Genomic DNA, 20,421 nt, shown 5'->3' on the forward strand with positions numbered 1-20,421 from the left:
CGAGGGGTGGGGGGGTGGAGGATCGGGGGGGGGGGGTGGAGGATCGGGGGGGGGGGTGTAAAGACAAAGGTCCCCCGTGTAGCCGTGTGGGGCTGTCGGGGGCAAGTGCCCTTCGATTCGAGCAGCGACTACGGGGCGGTCAACAACCGCGCCCGGCCGCCTTTGTCTCCCCGCGGTGGGCGACGTTGACGACAACCACCGACTCCTACCCAGGTACTCGTTTTAGCGCTGAGTCGACCTAGGGGGGGGGGATCGAACTCGGGTCGCAGGGTTCGTAGCGGAATAGTCGGCTGGGTGGTTCATCACCCATCGTGTATCGATTATCACGACAGCGTTCGATTTTTCGTTTCATTATCATCACCAACAACCACCACCAACCAAACATCGTCCAAATCAAACAATTTAACTACGAACAAGACGTTAGCTACACGTGCCATGTGTTCACACGTCTGCACTGTACTGTATGTATCATCATAACTGGTTGGGTGAGATTTTTAGTTTTTTATCACCACCACCACAACCATCAACAACATTTAATGTCAACATCTTCATCATCAACATCGTGGGCGAGTGGGAGGGATCAATAATATTTTATTCGTGCCATCATCATCACCATCGTGTTTGTTGTTGATGTTGTTGTTGTCTTGTGGTCAATGTGGTTACACCACTGGCATCACTTTGCACGCCGATTCAGTAACATGAACCACTGTGTGTGTCCACTAAATTGAGAGCCTTCGTGTACGAATAACATTAAAGAAGGCTCTAAGTTTAGTGGACACACACACAAGCACAAGCTGCTGTTGTTGTTGTTGCTGCTTCATGATTAATGGGGGCAATGAGAGTCCAGCCCCACGTGTCTCTGTGTACAAACAACACAGAGAGAAAGACACGTGGAGGTGGACTTGCTGTATGACCGGCACGTGTGGTCACTTAAGGATAGGGGGGAAACCTTTGTAAGAGCAATGTCTGTGTACAATTGTGAGTGTTTGTGGGGGGGAGCAGTGGTTGGCATATTCTTGGGTTGTTTCGGTAAAGTCACGTAAAAAATATATAAAAATAATAATAAAATATAATACTAATAAATGAAAAATTACTTAATGAAAATGAAAAATAAATTAAACATAAATTAAAAATAACTGAAAAACTGAAAAATAACTAAATGAAAATGAAAAATAAATGAAAACTTACTAAATTTAAATGAAAAATAAATGAAAAATAACTAAATTAAATCACGACGTTTCGGAGGCAACACAAGTCTCCGTCTTCAGGTGGGACAGCTACATTTACTGTATCAAGTGAGGTTTAAAAAAAAAATTGGGATACATCGCGTAAATATATAAATGTGTCGTGAAACCCGCCACCACCCGACACAGCCAATTAGTAAAGTTTAGGTGGCGTAACGTAAACACAACGTGGCAATTAGTTACTGATGTAACAGCAGCGAGTGTAACGTAGAGGTATGGTCGAACAACCCACTAAATGTGCTGTTAATGACCTATAAGTAATAATGAATGTTTTTTTATTTATTGTACGTTGAAACTTCTTTCGCACCGTACGTAGCCACCCGTGTACATGTCACGGGGTATACTCTGTACACTGTACGTACTTTGTGTACAGTGCGCACACTGTGCACAGTATATATACAGTATAGACGTAATGTAGACAGTATATATACTGCATATAGTGTTACAGTATGTATACAATGTACACGCACAGTGCAAACATTGTACACTATGCATATTGCTGCGCAGAGTACACAGTACGTACTGTACGCAGCACACGCACACTGTACACAGCATGTGTATACTGTACACAACATGTGTATACTGTACACAACATGTGTATACTGTACACAGCATGTGTATACTGTACACAATGTATATTGTGCACTATATATACTACGTACGGTATGTATTTATACAGTATATAAAAATAGTATTTACTGCATACAGTGTATATACACATGGTATACAGTATGTATATTGCGTACAGTATGTATATAGTATGTATACTGTACACAGTGCATACTGTACATAGTGCGTATACTGTACACAGTGTATACTGTACACAATGTATACTGTACACAATGTATATTGTGCACTATATATACTACGTACGGTATGTATTAATACAGTATATAAATATAGTATTTACTGCATACAGTGTATATAAATATTGCGTACAGTATGTCTACTGTACGGGGGGGCGCGGTGCCAGTGACGCGCGGCTGGCCACGTGGTCACAACAAAAGCGCCACGTGCCAGGTCCGAGGGGTTTTACCTCCATACGATATGTGAGTGACGTTATTAGAATAATAACATTAAAACTGGAGGAATTCGACAAAGGTAAATGTTTTGTGGGGGTGTAACAACACATTGACACTTTCAGCAACGTTGAGTTTATAACGAGAACAACCCCGGGACCGGTTGTCACAGCGAGGCTGGTTAGCGGGCAGAAATTCCGTAGTGCTAAGGAGCCTATCAGCCAAACCTTGTTAATAATAATAATTTCCCCTTAATTGCAAATGTGAGAATGGGTGAAAGGACTTACGCAAGAACGTAACAAGGGTGCAAAGTGGGGCAAGCTCAACGTTCATCCTACAAAGTCCCATCACAAGGGAGAAACACAAAGTTGTTGTTTTCTCAGGTCCATACGGTTGTATGGACCTGGAAACTCTATTTCCCTGTACAATAATGTGATAAGTTCGCTAAACGATGAAGATAAAAACACGTGGGAGTCGAGCACACTTTAGGGCACGCACCTATTGACGGAGGACTAGGATCAAACCATGAAACGGGCCCCTATGAATACGGAGCGACACATGATCTTATTTCGTACGGCTGATGTAGATGCCAGAGACAGCAACTACGATTTCACGTTCAAGGTGTTCAAGGCAGTCTGGTTCTGGATGGCCACAGTCGCACACTACTGCAGAGTTCTTGATTCTCCATTTGTGCTTCAGGTGTATCCGCATCTACTGCCATTATTTGTGGCAGTGGATTCGATTTAGGATGGACCATGAGCTTCGCGGAAAGATCAAACCCAGAGATATTCTGCGTTGGGTCTTTTGAACTCAATTCAGCTCTGCAAGCTTCATCGGGGTTGAAGTCGCATTGTTTAAGGTTAAGCGCATTGGTTCCTCAAAGGGCTTGCGTGACTTCAAGCGATAAATGACGATACAATGAATGATAACCAGAGGTGGGACAAAGTCATTGTTATGCAAGTCCAAGTCGAGTCGCAAGTCATCAAATTCATGACTCGAGTCTGACTCGAGTCCAAGTCACATGACTCGAGTCCACATCTCATAGGTGGGACAAAGTCATTGTTATGCAAGTCCAAGTCGAGTCGCAAGTCATCAAATTCATGACTCGAGTCTGACTCGAGTCCAAGTCACATGACTCGAGTCCACACCTCTGATGATAACTGAATGTGTCATGCCCAAATAAGGCTACCCTGATTTGAAGCTTTCGTGACTGCAGGAAAAAAACAAACACATTCCTCCTGCGGAGGGAGCTGGTAGGAACGTTGGGTTGCTCGGTCAATGGCCAGGGTCAACGGCGGCGTGGTGTATTCCGCAAATATGCCCCACTGTGAGGGCGGGCACAAGCCGGCGTGAGTAGGTGAAACGTTGAGTTTTATAAGGGCACCACGGGGTGACCAGCCCCTCCCCACCCAGCCCCACCCCACCCAGCCCCTCCCCACCCAGCCCCTCCCCACCCTCCCCACCCAGCCCCACCCCACCCAGCCCCTCCCCACCCTCCCCACCCAGCCCCTCCCCACCCTCCCCTCTCCACCCAGCCCCACCCCTCCCATTTTTGGATGCACGGCGGACGGATGGACGCAATAATCCCCTGTGGGCTGGTGGAACCAGGTGGTTCCTACCAGTATAAGGGCTGACAGCTATGCCATTGCTTCAAGTGCCGCGCCATGAGATGGAACCGGTGACCTCTGGATTGCAAGTCCAGTGTGGTCAACTTGGAAAGTTCGGCAAAATATTGGGCCATCGGTTCCAACTTGCAAACGTTGGCACGACGTTGGCACGACGGTGGCCCAACGTTTGCGTGTTTACTGAGCAGCGGACAAAGCACCCGGTGCTCGTGAAAGCGATGCGCTACGCCAACACAAGGACGAGTGTGCACAGGCAAAAGAAACAAACGTGAACATTCGAGTGCATCGATTTGCCATGCGATTTGCCATGCGATTCTATCAAGAGGTATCGAGTTTAAGTGTAGCGAGCCGTAAAATAAGCCAATTAGAGGTACAAACATTGGATTTAGCAAGTGAACTAAGCACCATAAACTTTAAATCCCCATGTAAAATCCACGGATGCTCTTTTGTGTGTTACTTTGTTGTTCAACGACCCGCGCTTTCCGATTATCACGGTTGGCTACGTACGGTGCGAAAGAAGTTCAACACGCATACGTATATACATCGACGTACAGGCATTTGCGCTCCGCAAGCCGATAGGGGGCAGCACTTGGCATGGAGAGAGTGATGCAGGGGCCCAGGAATAACGTGGGGGAAAGTGAAGTCACGTAAAAAAAATTCCATTATTTTTATTTGTATTTATTTTTACCTACGTGGGGGAAAGTGAAGTCACGTAGGTAAAAATAAATAATAAAAAGAAAAATAATAGAATATTTTTTTTTACCTACGTGACTTTACCGAAAAAACCTAAGAGTATGAATCCTTGCAGTCACGAAAGCTTCAAATCTGGAAAGTGAATAGGTGGGCTGGGGGGGAGGGAGGTCAACAGGGTTTTAACTGCAGCAACGTCGAAATGCTACGTAACCGGCCAGTTGCAACATTTTAAAAAGAGAACATTTTCACATTTATAAATCGGGGTGGCTTGGGGGGGGGGGTATTCCCATGGCTGCTGTGTTGTTCAGTGAAGTAGGACATGGTGTACCTGCATCGGAACGTGAATAGGCCGATGTTGCACATCTCCTTCGTAAGTGGAACATTAAACACGAGCCAATAAAGTCGTGCGGTTTTGGCCCTGCGACCCAAACTATGGCCCATATAAGAGACCCATAGAAACACAGATAAGTAGAGTTTCACATGGACACAAGGAGGTACCATTAAAGACAAATCAGTGTGATTGCGGCCATACAACCCAAAATATAAACCACTATACTCCGCGCTCCTTCAACGAAGGAGGAATAGCAAAGCGACACGAACTTTCACCTGAAGCCCTCCCGTCATGACTCGCAGACCTCAACATTGGCATTTATCTCCTGAACACGTGGGCCATACCCTACATTAGAATAGGGGAAGAGAGAGAGCTAGTTTTGGCTGTGATGCGCAAACACTACGGACCGCCACACTCGCCCTCGTGTATTCGACGGGAGAGGATCGCTCACCTGTGTGTGGACGCAGCGCTCACACTCGGGTTATCAACACAGACCTCAACATCGCAATGCGTGTCATCTCAGGTACACTGAAGTCGACGCCGAACCAGTGGGTCCCAGTGCTCGCCCCACATCGCTCCGCCGCAAATCCGTCGTGAAACAGCAGCCGTCCGGGAGTACCAAGTAAATTCTCGTTAACCCCCGCACCTTCCGATTCATAGGGACGTGAACCCAGTGCCGCCTGTTCGCCTAAAATCACGCCACCCCTTCTGGATCACAGCAGCCTCACTCCACGCCACAGATAAAAATGAAGGCGAGAGATGGAAGCAAGTCTGAACTGCGGCCGACGTCAAAAGTAAACGTCTCATACAGAACCCTACCGTGGAACCTCCCGGTTTCAACCTTCCACGGCGCCAATGCTCGACCATTAACTGAATCAGGACCGGGCATGGCCGATGCAGCCACCTGATGCACGAATCCCAAACGATCGACCACATTGTAAACATCTGCCTTCTTTACTCCTTTAAAGGAGGAACGGACGAGATCCACTCTGCGTCTGAAAAGACAATTGAGTGATTAACAAATCTAATATTACATCTTTAATCTGCTGCTATGAATGCATATGAGAGAAGAATAGAAGGCAGAGGAGCGTTTGGGGGGGAATGGACAGGGATAAGACCCAGGTGGTCCTCTTGTCAGGGTGGGGTTGGTAACAACTGCTCGGCTTAGACTGTGCAGTCTAAGAGGATGACTGACTACAAACAAGGTATACAGCTGTGTAGGATTAAACAGAGAGTAATCATATGTAAGATACATTCCTTTCATCTGTATAAACTATATAGATGCTTTAGTTAATTGTCGTTAGCCTGTTGCATATACTCTATTTTTTTAGTGAATTAATTGTTGCATATACTATATATTTTTAGTGAGTTAATTGTAAATAATGATAATACTATTTACCCAAGATAAACAAGTTCGACTCTCGCCCACTGTTTTTCCGGTCGCAGAGTTTATTGACATAACCGATCATACAACTCATCACCTCTCCATCAAACGTCACCACACAGCCACCACTGCTTAAGCACAGAGACAAATTTAGAAAAAGGCAATTTTTTTTATTTGGATCTACATACTTTAGTTAGTACTAAGACTGCCACGGTTTATTGTGAAATCGTCTGAGAGTTGCTGAGTAAACTGATGCTCTATATTGGTGCACCCTTTTCGTGAGCTTACAAGAACTTAGATTTCTAATTATTATAATGCTTATGAAATCCATCATATAATAAAAGATTACTATAATGTTGACCACTTTATTACATGGGCCTTCACAGTTATGGGCTATTGTGCACAGTGCTACATGAATAATAATGATTAAAAAAATGATACTGTAATCGTGTTGAGTGTAAATTGTTTTCCTGAGGTGGACCGGTGGCTCAACAATTACGTTAGAACCCTGATCTGGTACCGTTGAGTTCCGGTAGTCGAATCTAGGCAGCCACTTGTGATGGAGCGAGGTTCTCAAGTGTATCGAGTTGACAGTCATATGCTGGTTACCAACACCGACGCAAAAATTCCATCACGTAAAATTTGGTTACGCGCAGTTTGACTAAATTCGAGCTCTGAAAATTGAAAATGAATCTGTTTGACTGCTGTGCGACGTATTATTCTCAGTGGCAGAGTAGCTGGGAGAGTGCTGCCCTCTACCCTGTAGACCAGTGGTCACTTGAAGGGATCTTTAAGTGGTGGATCTGTGATATCCACTTCCACGGACTGTTCTCTCAACATAAAGGGTTTCACTGCCCTTGGAGACATCAAAAATTGATTATTCATCTCATAACATGGTCAGGATATAAGTATGGAAAAAGACGAACACGTTTTTTAAAAGTATAACTTGTGTTCCAGTCTGAATAAAACTTATTTTAACACACACGTAGCTCAAAGACTACTGAAATACATGTTTTCACATGATTTACACAAACTATGATGTAGCACATCTAAATAAGTATTTTCTAAATTTTAAAGCCCAACAGTATATAGCCTGGTGACTGTATTTTTGGTAGCCATGTAACGATTTATCGATTGAAATTGATTCTTACGTTCCTGATAAATGTGGTTCTAAATAATTTTAGAGGCAGACAATACAAACGATACAAAACAAATGTAAAACGCAACGTGATTTCGATTACATCAGAGAGCTGAGCTTACATTGCCAAGAATCGAGAATGCCGGCAGCAGCAGCAGCCGACAACACTCTCATTAAAAAAGTGAGAAGCACAGTTCAGTTCCTGAAAAAGCTCCTCAAGCACATGGATTGAGGCGTCCGACTTGGTGACGAACAACACATGGACAACCCAAAAAGACCGGAGAGGCTAAAACAAGCATCGGCTATCGAATCGTGACGCCACATTACGACAACTCAATGAATCGTTACATGCCTAGAACTCATCCCCAGGATGCTTTGCATTGCTGCAAGATGGTGAGCGTTGCGGACGGGCAGGACTGAGCGTCGTGGCAACTCTCCGCTCGCTCATCTCGTGAGCTTCTGCAGGTGCTTGATGGCCGGGGGCACCGCCAGCGTGCCTTCGCCTTGCGGGTGCAAATAGTTCTTGAGCTTGTCGTGGGCTCCCATGATGCACGCGTTCACCTCGGCCAGCAGGTCAGCTCCCAGCACCTCCTCGGTGCGGGCACGCCAGGCCACCAGAAGTGGGTGTGGTGCCAAGGGGTCGTGGCCGCACGCGACAGGCTGTCACGCCAGACAAGACAGATGTTATTGGCAGGCGGCGGAAATATAAATTACCTTCGCCGAGTCAAAGGTCGATGCGGCCGTGACCTTTGCTTCAAAGGCGGTGACCTGCCTGAGCGGTATCGTGTCTGCCATTTGCTGTCGAAGTTCACGGTTCGAACTCAATGACCACCCCGGTTAATACTTGTGAATAGGTCCCATCGGCTACCCCGGTGGATGTTAAAGATGCCGTGATGTCGTTTGAATAAAGAGTTGAGGCAATGTCTGCCGATATCGCGGCCCAAATTTTGCCGAATTTGATAACTTACAAATAATTTAATTGCGTAAACCACGTGGCTGCATCGCCCCCTATTGGCAGACCACGACTCGTCTGTGAAACAGCGTTTTTGTGATACCCTCGTGCTGGAAGAATGGCGCAAATACCAAATATACTAAATTACTATTTTGTTAGAATTATCATTGCAAGACATGTTGTATAAAACACAAATTTCACAACCAACTATTGGGTCATGCAAACCTTTCCAAGTCTGATTATGCCACGCTTATCAGTGACAGCCAATTGGCCGTGCTTATGTTCACCCGTGGTAGAAGCCGTCTGCTCAAACTCCGCGCGTGTTAAATAAATTGCGAGATCGTAAGAATCCGGCGACGACCTCAAAACGGTGAATTGGCTTGAGCGAGGTCACCTGCATGAGCTCGCAGAGTGCCAAGATATCGGCCACCGAGATCTCCTGGCCGCACAGGAAGGGCTGGTCCTTCAGGAACTTGCACTGCATGGCGACGAGTGTATTCTCCAGGTCCTCCAGGGCCTCTTTGACCTTCTCGGGCTCCACCGGCTCCCTCGTGTATATCGGGATCAGTACCTGCAGCACGACACGATGAGCCACGCGCCGCGCTGGGTTCACACTCACACGCTGCAAACGATCTGTGCGTTCATGTGTACTGCACTGTGTGGTTTCTTTTCTTTATGGGATGCATTTAAAATATATATATATATATTTTACTCATTTCTCTAAAATTTATTTTTGTGTTTAGTTTGTTGTCCTTCCCCAGCACCTTCCATTAGTACGGTTGGCTATGTACGGTGCGAAAGAAGTTCAACTTGCATACGTACATATTGCACCGCAGGGAGTTATCGACTGACTTCATCCACCTTCCAACCTCACCCGTTCCTCTCCAGGATGTTTGAGACTCTGCGTGAAGATGTAAAGGTGCAGCGCCGCAAATTTCCCGCTCACACCATTGCTGGCAGATGGGCCTCAACACTAAAAGGTGTTGTCGAGAGGGCCCCCCCCCCCCACCTCTAGAGGTGTGTTTGTGGCTACTCTTTCGAGGTGATAACAATCAAAATTCCACAAAGATAAACTTAATAAAGCAACCTGCTGTACTGCCATGTCTTGACCACCTCGCAACCTAGTGAGATTTGGGAGTTTCACAAATCTGCTTTGCACCAATCCACCAACCCCTTGCCTCCGAAGTGCCGCTGGAACGCAGGCATGCAACGACACGCGCGGCTCAAATAACGATGTGTTTTCTGGTTGTGCCACGTATTGTACACCCAAGGGGTTGAACTGCATGCTGTATCACCCAAAAACACAGAGCCACACAGCACAACTGCCAAAACGTACGCAGGAACAAAGACTTTTGGTTAAAGCAGCGTACGTCCTTTTGTGTTTATGTAATAATTTCAAGTTATAACGAGCACAGTATAGGCTCACTGTCGAAAGTGAGAGAATAACTCGGGAGGCGTAAAGAACCGCAGACGGAGCAGCCAGGTGGTGAGCCGTAGTCAGAAATTGCCCAAGCTTAGGTGTTATTGGCCAATTAATAAGCGTGTACGTAGTTTATTACAGGGTTCTTCATAGCAAGGTTCGCGGGCCATTGACGGCTCCTGGTGGCCTTTAATGTGGCCCCTGACGTGCGCCCCCCGACAATACAAAAATGTGAAACCACCCCCATCATCATCATCATCGTGCTGTCAAACCCAATGGTTTCAAATGTGTGGCGGCCTTTCACACTGATGTCTTATCGACGAAATTTGGCCCCCTCCAGAAAATTTGCGAAAAACACTGCTTTACTGTGTCCCCTCTTGTTGCTCGGGTAGTGATGCGACTCTCAATGAGCGTCAAGGGTAGTGGCAGCGTGAAGCCAACCTCTAGCCAGAAGACCTTGGCGGCGTGCGGACGCACACTCGTGTGCTGCCATGACAGGTACTCGTCCACGCGTGCTCGCTGCTGGACGTCCGCCGGGTACCAGTGGTCGGGCACGAGCGAGGAGTAGCGCGCCAGCAGGTAACGCAGGATGGCCACGCTGCCAGGGTCATCATCATCAGCAGCAGCAGCAATGGTGGGGGATTTTTTGTATGTAACAAAATAATAGTAAAGATACGCGTCAGCGGTTTCGTATCGCGAGATGAAGTATCCGTTTGTAACGAGGTCACGCCTGCAGAACAGTGTGACCCCGTGTTGGAGAACAGCCCTCAGAAGCAAACATTGCAGAGCTACTTGTAAGGTTGCTATGCAATTCTCAGAGCTGGAATTTAGCTGAATTAAGTTATAAAACAATATTTGAAAACTAAAACTATTTTACTTTTTTTATTCTACCAGATAAGGCTCTTTTTCAGAAACGGCCTGGCCACAAATGATATCCCATACAAAAGTGGCTTATCATGTGGACATTTATATACAGCCAAATACTCTAAACGCATATTTCTTAATGTGGAAGGAAAAACCAGAGGACCCGCAGAAAAATCCACATGGCCACGGGGAGAACATGCAAACTCCAAATATACAGCAGGCATCAGGGTTGGGATCGAACCCACGACCTCCTGTATACCAGGCAAGGCAGTTCACTTCTTGCCAGTCATTGGTGACCAGGCTGAGATCATCAGCTTTCTACTCTTGAGAATCCAGTTAGATCACGGATGGCTAAAATCTAAATCGTACCCGTGGGTATAGCTCTGCAGACCTTAATACCAATGTCTGTTGCACAATTTGATTTCGTAAAAAATAAATCTAAGTGGTTTCCTGTTTAAAGGAGTAAGGGTGGGTGGTGTTTTTTTCGCGTTTCCAGCTCTGAGCAAAATTTTAAGAACAAAAAAGCCAGACTTGTACAGAGTAGAGGAGGTTAGTCATTGGACAACATTAACTTAGAGATGGCCAGGTGCATTCAGCTGACACTGCTGAGTTATTGGGGGTCAAATCTGATTTTCAGCATACTGTACTTGTGATTAAACTGGGTGTTCAGCTGTGGTGAGTTGTCTCAATGGTTACACGCAAAGAAACTGTCAAGTTAAATTAAGCTTTTTAGTTTGGCATGTTCCAGCCCTGGAAATCTTACTAAAATTTCATTTGATTGACATGCGACGAGAAATCTTCGCGGGATATTAAAAGCTGTGCCCCTCGTGTGGCTAGAGAGGCCGAGTATTGAAGTGCCTTCAGATGCAGTTCTGCAACATCATCATCTTCCAGGACCGCTTGACTGACACAGGGTGATGCACCGCTCTCTGCAAGTGCAGAATGTAAATGTCTTCATCTCTTCTCACGACACCCAGTAGAACAACTGGAATACTATCTCTAAATAAAATGTTTTTTTTTTAAGTTAAGTCAATTCCCATCATTGAACATTTTCTATACGTTGCAAAGTCTGCTGATTGCCACAAAAATGCACACACACAATCCAGTTTGGTGGGGGGGGGGGTTGTCCTTGATGCGGGGGAGTGTTAAAACTGCAACGCTCGTAGCTCAGCCTTGGCTGACTGGTTCACTCTGTGGAATGCAAGGTTGAATGGAACACAGCGACTTTGTAAGAAGCGGCCGCACTTCTCGCCATTAGCTCACCACTCTGCAAGTGCGAAGCCATCGTCCAGGATCGCTGGCACCTTGGCCAACGAGTTCACCGCGAGGAACTCCTCGGAGTAATTCTGACCTGTGACATCAGAACACACTTTTTCAGTTACCGAAGAAGATCCCAAGCACGTGCGGTGTATCTCGCGACATGCCGAACCACGCACCTAAAAACTAACCGCAAAAGCGCACAGGGGGAGCCGATACGGCACAACCGTGAAAACCCTACGGGGTAGGATGCTGGTTGACGGCCGCCCCGTGCCATCATCATCCATTACGGTTTCGTGATGCCACAATCGGTTAATCTCTGTCCTGCGCATTGGCTGATCTTTATCACTGCATCCCCGTGTAAATTATCCTCTTGCACGCATCCTTTCTGGCCATGATGTATTCTGCCTAAGCCCATTTAAAAGCAAACATCAAATTGAATGTTAAGGTGTCTACATGCGTGTGTATTGTGAACGACTCAAAATCCATCTCGATCCATAACCTGTCCAATCGTAAACGTCGTGTGCTTGTGTACACCATATGTTGATAATGATGGGATGCCTGCAGGTGACAGTGCAGGTTGCTGAGATTTCTGTGCGTGGGTGCAGATGGGGGAGCACTGCCTCCGTGCATGGGGTTTTGTCTCGTCACTCTAGGGGGTCCTCACACACACACACAGGAGCACGCAGAGAACGGTTAGAAATGCGAAGCAGGGACACACCTGGAAAAAGTCCTGGGAAAAGATTGAAAAATTATCCTCACATTTGCTCTAGACTGCATTTGAATAAAGGTAACATTTAAATAATTTCCAGCCATTCTCGATCAACCAATGGACACGACAGCCTTCCAAAGCATTGTCGGTCACGGTAGGATATTTTTTACCATACTTCACCATGCTGGTCAGTGTGGGTTGATGAAGAGGTTGTGGAGGCGGGGATGGATGCTCCCCCCCACCTTCAACCCGCACTGCTCAGCGTGGTGAAGTATGCCCATGCAACATACGAATCGCGTGATCAAACTGCACGCACGTGACGAGGCAATTCGGGAATTCAAACTGATGATACCCACCCCGTGCAAATCGGAATGCACGCATCCTGAGTCTCAAGAATCGACGCGTACGGCTTGCCGCTCGGGGGCTTCAAACAAACAAGAATACTTCACGACGCAATGAAGGGAGGCTAAACAGCGTTCCAAAAGCATGTTTCCTTCAAACAAACGTTAACACTTGGGGTAGACAAAATGTCAACGTCATCATCATCAGCCGTGGTCTATCCACTGCTGCATGAAGGCTTTCCGCGAGTCGCCGCCATCTCTCACAGTTTTGCGATGTATCGTCGCCCGAATAAAATATCCACTTTTAGGTTTTATAGGAACAAAAAAACCCACAAACACGAGACTGATTTTGACATCACTTTCAAGCTGCAGATGCTATGATGCGAATGGTAAATTACCAAATGAATTGCGTTTGATGCTGATACGGGTCGATTTGCAGAATTTTGACTTAATTTACAGGCAGGCAGCCCCCTTATGAGTGGAACTGAACATGCTTTAACGCTCACGACCACACGCATTGTCTCCGTTGGCATTGGCTGCGCCTTGTTAATGTCTGCCTCGGGCCAAGTTTAACAACCAAGAAATCTTCTGTAACACACGCACATGCGGTTTAAGTCGGACCTATTTATTTCCACAAACACGAGTGAATTATCTTCTTGGTTCTTTTGGTAAAGTCACGTAGAAGGGAAATAATAAAATAATAAAAATAAGACATAATAAAATACAATTCTCAAGACGTTTCGGCCACAACACAAGCAGCCGTCCTCAGGTGAAGAACAGGGCTGTCGGAAAGTCCATTCGGACGCTGTCTTTCCGACAGCCCTGTTCTTCACCTGAGGACGGCTGCTTGCGTTGTGGCCGAAACGTCGTGAGAATTGTATTTTATTATGTTTTATTTTTATTATTTTATTATTACCCTTCTACGTGACTTTACCGTAAGAAGCAAGAAGATGAATCCCTGCAGTCACGAAAGCTTTAAATTGAAACGAGTGAATTATATGACCTCCCCGTTAATTTCAAATGCACGGGTATGCAATAAGAATTCACGGTTGTTGACCACATTAAGAAATTGGAACCGCTAAAGTTATGCCACCTTCACGTGGTACCGACAAGATTGAAAACTCATTTCTTTTTTAGAACTGCTTTCTGTGTGTGTGTGTCAAATCACGATTGTGTGTGTTTAGTTTGTTGTCTGTTTCTTGCACCTCCGGCTTCGTCGGGTCTGGGCTCATGGACTAAAAGTGTCCAACTCTCAGTAGCAGCTGCAAGGCACTCAAACAATAGTGCACTTGTGAAATCAATTAACAAACATCTGCTTATGGGAATTGCAGACGAGTACTCTATAACAACATTTATTAAGACGTCTCTGCTCCGGTTTCAACCTTTGGAGTCTTAAGCAGCAGTTACCTTTCCGTGAAACGAATAATGCTGGGTTTACATGACGCTCCATAGTAAATACAACATAAGTAATTAATTAATTAATATTTTTTAAGATGCGTACATAGTTGCGGAGAATTCCTGACTTCTTGTGTGGCCGTACAATTTGTTCGCTTTACACCGCTGCAGGGCTTCGACGAGAGAGGGGAGAGAACGGTGTTAAAGCCCTCTCTGTAGGGGGTGTTTTGGCCTACTCTTCCAGAAACACTCGCCGGACATCTCGGAAGAGGTGAAAATAAACCTACACTGGACATCTGTAAGCAAAAAAAAAAGAAAACGCTTCATCGCTCATCGGATTTTTCCAGGATAAATATTCCGATTTCGGATAAACTGTGTGTGGGGGGGGGGATTAAACAGACACGAAGACTTAACCTGTCAGAACCGTGTTCCTGAACGCGCAGAACACGTGCAGGAACACAGGGAATGCGGTGTGGTACCTTTGGCGAGCTCCACAGTCTTCTGGACGAAGGGGATGTTGTTCTTCTTGAGGAAGATCACCAGGGCTCTGCACGGCTGCGACATCAGGTCCACGTACACCTCCAGGCCCATGGCGATCAAATAACCCTGTTGCGGTGGGTTAGTTTTGAGAGGGGTTGATTGTTTTAGTTCGTTAAATCAGACTTTCCAACAAAACGGAGCAGCGAGCTACGATTGTGAGAATCCGCAGGAAGATCAGCAGCAGCAGTGAGAGCGAGTTAAGTGACACAGCGAATTGGGAAGAAAACAAAAACAACCAAAAAAAATCGATGCGACAACAAAAATATAACCAACGCCAAAAGTTGGTCGAGGCCGACGAGAGAGATGAGAGATCAGATGAGAGATGAGAGATGAGATGAGAGAGAGATGAGATGAGAGATGATGTCAGTAAAGGTTTGGCCACCGCAGCGTTCGCAAGCAGCTTTATAGACGCGGGCTGATGCTCGACCTCGGTCATCCAATCACGCCGGGGATGTTGAGGGCCCATTGGGGTGGGTTTTGGTGGGGGTCGGATGTGCGTGCGAATACATTCGGGGTTATTGTATTCCCTCCCCGTGTGTGTGTGTGGGTTTTTTTTCTCCCCCCCCCCTCTCTCTGCTTTGACGGGGTCGTTCCTAATTTATTTCTTTAGTTTATCCCAACCGCCTCTGTAACCCCACAACCCCCACGCTATTTCGCTCTTTCTCGCTCTCTCTTTCTGTGTTGCACCCTCTAGGGAGGTTTCTCGGAGTTCGTGTACCCTGAAGCGGAAATTCCAGTTAATTTGAAGTTGGGAGAGAGAGACGCCTTAGGTCAGGTCAGAATCATGAATTCAGCTGAGAAACCGCATTGCTGCATCGCAACTGAGGGGCCCTCGTGTGGAGGGAGAGCGAGTTGGGGGCTTGTAATAAGATGGAAACTTTGAGACAAAGAGAAGACGCATGGGGGGAGAGGGAGAGAGAGGGAGAGAGAGAGGAACACGCCGGAGATCTGGAGAGGGACGGAGAGGCAAGATGCACGAATACGTACGACGATAGTGCGTGTCCGATCGTAAACAATCGGTGCAGGCCGGAAAACACACACGTTTCAAGCAGCACAGCCAACCGTGGAGAAAATGAAAGCACTCGTCAGCGTGTGTGCGTTTTGCAAAACAAAACAAAATCTGTCAACAGTTCCTGAAAAACTGCAATGTCATCTCGTCTTGAGGCCCCCATCTAACCTATATATTTCAGCAAATCTGACTGACGAGCGAGCAGAAAATGAGACTGACAGATAACGATAGACCTGTTTGGTTCTCATTAAGACTCACCAGTTGCAATAGAGTCAACAATGCTCACTGCTGCAAAGGCTGCCTCTGGGAAACATATTTGCAGTCTCCGCTTCTGTAGTTATGGCGCGCATGAGCTCGGCTCATGCGAGATTTTCTGAAAATCCATCATAACAGAAAAAGCAAGGGATGGTTAGGAAGAGATACATGGAGAGTCGGAGAGCAAGAAGAGACAAAGAGCACATGGGGACAGATAGAAAAAAACATTGACAATCGATAATGCTATATAGAACACTGTTTCACTATTTCAACTGCCACTCAAGACTTCAAAAGCATACTTCACAATGTAACGAAGCGAGGCCACAGCATTCCAATGCATGTGGTTTTTCTTTACAAACAACATCAATAATTGACCGGGAGTAGCGTTATAGTCAACATCATCAGCAGCAGCAGCAGCCATGATCAGGCCATTGCTGGCTAAAGGCTTCCCCAAGACGTCGCTATCGTGCACGTTGTTTTGCGATGTCACAGTCTATTGAGAACTGCACACCAGCTGAATGTTTTGCTCCATCTCCACGGTGCAGTGTCCTCTGGGACACGTTCTAATCAGTGGCTGCCACTGTCACTCATCCTTGACCTGCATGAGCCATCGTGCCATCTAGCGACGTGTCCTCCTGCCCTGACTCCACTCTTCTTAATCGCTGTTGTAAAAAAATTACAGAGATAGAGGCAGATGTAACCAGGGTCGTAGAGCGATGTGGAGAGAGCGACCACAGAGACATGGAGATAGATTGATAGAGGCAGACATGGTTGGCTACATATGGTGCAAAACACATTCCTGCGGAGGGAGCTGGTAGGAACGTTGGGTTGCTCAGTCAATGGCCAGGGTCAACGGCGGCGTGGTGTATTCCGCAAATATGGCCGACTGTGAGGGCGGGCACAAGCCGGAATGAGTAGGTGAAACGTTGAGTTTTATAAGGGCACCACGGGGTGACCAGCCCCTCCCCACCCAGCCCCACCCCTCCCACCCCCCACCCAGCCCCACCCTCCCCACCCTCCCCACCCAGCCCCTCCCTACCCTCCCATCTCCCCACCCAGCCCTTCCCCACCCCACCCAGCCCCTCCCGCCCCACCCTCCCCTCTCCACCCAGCCCCACCTCTCCCATTTTTGGATGCACGACGGACGGATACAATAATCCCCTATGGGCTGGTGGAACCAGGAGGTTCCTACCAGTATTATATGCTCACAGTACAGTCATTCATCGTTATACAGCAATTCAATCAAGGCCGTAGCCATGGAGTCAACATTGGGGGGGACCAAATCTTCCAGGGGGTCTGGGGTCCCCCCCCCCCCCGCCCAGAAAAAAAAATCTAAATTTGAAAACTAATTTCCTGCCTAAAATATAAAAAAAATACTAACACATGGGATGGACTTTTTATTTATTTTTTTACAATAATGCCTAAGTGTATTGTATTACATTGCTCTGTTTTTTTCTTTTTTTTACCTTTTCTTGTTTCATTGTATGTAATGGCAGAGATGAGGGATTAATAAAGTACAACCATAACCACAATCATATAAACAGAAATATATTTTATAGCAATATATTGAGGGGGGGGGGGACATTTTGAGCATATTTGAATATTGGGGGGGATGTGTCCCCCCCAATATATATTATAATTACGGCCTTGAATTCAATATACGTAATTTCGCTACAACGTAACTTATAAGTTAGGGAAGGAACTTAAAAAGAGTGCCCCTATCACTGTTATTAAGCATATTATAAAATTTTGTTCTCCATTATGAAAGTACTTTTTGAAAATTTGCTGCATTCTTAAAATAGGATTTCATATACGCAATTTCGTTTTACGGACACATTTTCAGGATCGTATATCTTCTTGGTTCTTTCGGTAAAGTCACGTAGAAGGGAAATAATAAAATAAAAAAAAATAAAACATTAAATATTTCTCACGACGTTTCGGCCACAACGCAAGCAGCCGTCCTTGCGTTGTGGCCGAAACGTCGTGAGAATTATTTCATTATGTTTTATTTTTATTATTTTATTATTTCCCTACTACGTGACTTTACCGAAAGAACCAAGAAGATGAATCCCTGCAGTCACGAAAGCTTTAAATCGAAATTTAGGATCGTATACGTTACATATGTCGAGGGATATCCCGCTACTTGCCCCAGCAGTTCGTTAAAAGGCTGAACAGGGGACTTTTGTTATTGTTGTATGCGCACCACCTTACGCTCCGAGTGACTTCGCTTGAACCGCGAGCCATGTACAAGAACATCAGTGGCAATTGTTATCCGAACCTGGCACGGGTGTCCTTTAGGGCAGCAGTCCCCACCCCTTTTTTGGCACCAGGATCCGGTTTCGTGGAAGACAATTTTTTCACGGACCGGGGGGTGGGTTGGTTCATCATTGGGTCTTTCTTCCTTTTCAAAGAAGCTCTCCAGCGATGTTTGTTTTGTACTCATTCTGGCTCTAGGGGTTAGCAGCTTGTGGGCTTGCCAAAACTGTGACTGAGATAAGTGAGCAGTGCGGGAAAGAGGCGCGGATGGAAGTGGTCAATAATAAAAGCATTGGTGGACCACGCACGGACTCACCCCTCTCACCTCCTGCTGTGCGGCCCGGGGGTTGGGGACCCCTGCTTTAGGGTAGACTCAGCCAAAACATGGACTGATTTAACTTGTGGGATTGTCTCAATAAAAACGATGTTGCCGTCTACTGGATAAACTTAGGAACTACAGTGATTAAGCAGGACGGTTGCGGAGTTATCGACTTTGAGCCAGTAGTGCAAAAATGTCTTACAGTAAATGAACCCCACAAGATGGCAAATGCCAAATATAGTTGTATAGAAAAATATAATCTGTAGTAAACATACATGCATGGTAGGTAAGTCATCCTGGAAGCTTCGTATGAATATTATTCCCAAAGAATTAACGCAGCGTGCTTAATCGAGAATATAGGTTTGTAAAAAAAAAACAATGTGATATGAAACATCGAAAGAATATTAATATTATTGGAACCTCATTTGCCAGTAGAAAAATATGATAATTTATTTTTTACCCTTTTATCTGGCAACAAAACTGTCACCTTTTTTTACAAGGAGTCATGTTTGCATTGACCACAATACCTGCAGTCGTAATGCAAACAAAAACATAACATTATCAGAGTTATGTTTTTTGTTTGCATTACGACTGCAGGTATTGTGGTCTATGCAAACATGACTCCTTGTAAAAAAGGTATCAGTTTTGTTGCCAGATAGAAGGGTAAAAAAACAATTACGATATGAATATTATAAAAATAGGACGTGCATATATAAAACGTGCGGTATATTCGTTAAGTTTTAAGTCCCTGGTGGACACTGCGTTTGCCAAACCAGGTGGTACCAATCACCCCGTTGGCTCATGGACATAATACGGTGGTGACATCTATTGGCTGACTTAACAAACATCACGATGTCACTAAATATATACATTATTACAGTACTACATATCTACCAATGGGGAACTGTTAATATGTCAAGTCTAGACTGCTCGTCTAGAAACATTTGTAAAACTTGTTTTCTTCCAGGGCCCCATGGTATAGGGATTTTCAAACTAAAGTTCACTGGCCGCCATAATATGAAGGGCCGTTACCCAAAACGTCGCCTATTATATATATGTTTTCCTCTCTATCGCAGTATCATCGGCGAATGTTTCGAGTTCTTTGTTGCATTGTCCACCACTGCCAACGCAGTATAACAAAAAAAAGTGTATCCCTTTACGCCAATGTCCTGGCAGCAGAAGGTGAATGGGTAAGCCGTATCAGTCGATCGGTAGGTCGCGTCTGTTGGGGTAAAGTGTGGGCACGCCACATCTACCAGGACGTCTGTGGGACCGTCCATAAATGACGTCACGCGATTTTGTACGATTCTTGACCCCGCCCCCCCCATTCGTCACACGGCGTCACAAAAAGTCAGACCCCCCCCCTCAAATATGACGTCACAAAGCTCTGCCCCCCCCCCCCCAAATAAAAAAATGCTTTAAATCGCTTTAAACTATCGTCATTGTAGTGCGTATTTAATGTGGCGCTGCACTCGGATGTTGTAGGAGAAAACATTTATTAAAAAGTCTATTTAATTAAGTAGAACGTGTTGTCTATATTTATTTAAAGTTTCGCATTTTGATATGACGTCACATTTCTCAACCCCCCCCCCCCCCCCCCCGTTGTCACACATCGTCACAAATGTCTGACCCCCCCCCCCCCCCCCCCAGGTGCGTGACGTCATTTA

General features: G+C 45.8%; 1 protein-coding gene and 1 long non-coding RNA gene across 3 annotated transcripts in view; one reads left to right on the plus strand and one right to left on the minus strand.

Moving 5' to 3' along the window:
• Nucleotides 1-85: 85 nt before the first annotated feature.
• LOC144719417 (uncharacterized) lies at nt 86-6,742 on the plus strand. Its single transcript, XR_013585599.1, has 2 exons — nt 86-213; nt 5,436-6,742. It is a non-coding gene; the product is annotated as an uncharacterized LOC144719417 (long non-coding RNA).
• Nucleotides 6,342-20,421, minus strand: part of LOC144719416 (glutathione S-transferase theta-3-like) — a 23,188-nt gene continuing 9,108 nt past the window's right edge. For both annotated transcript variants that reach the window (XM_078595315.1, XM_078595314.1), the window contains exons 2-6: nt 14,855-14,981; nt 11,934-12,021; nt 10,248-10,404; nt 8,781-8,957; nt 6,342-8,094 (exon numbers count right to left, since the gene is read on the minus strand). In XM_078595315.1, the coding sequence (XP_078451441.1) occupies nt 7,879-8,094; nt 8,781-8,957; nt 10,248-10,404; nt 11,934-12,021; nt 14,855-14,966 (750 nt within the window). In that variant the 5' untranslated portion in view covers nt 14,967-14,981 and the 3' untranslated portion in view covers nt 6,342-7,878. The remainder of the gene's footprint in view (nt 8,095-8,780; nt 8,958-10,247; nt 10,405-11,933; nt 12,022-14,854; nt 14,982-20,421) is intronic.

This window comes from Lampetra planeri, chromosome 6 (assembly GCF_965212315.1).
Source record: "Lampetra planeri chromosome 6, kcLamPlan1.2.h2, whole genome shotgun sequence".
Lineage (NCBI taxonomy): Eukaryota > Metazoa > Chordata > Hyperoartia > Petromyzontiformes > Petromyzontidae > Lampetra > Lampetra planeri.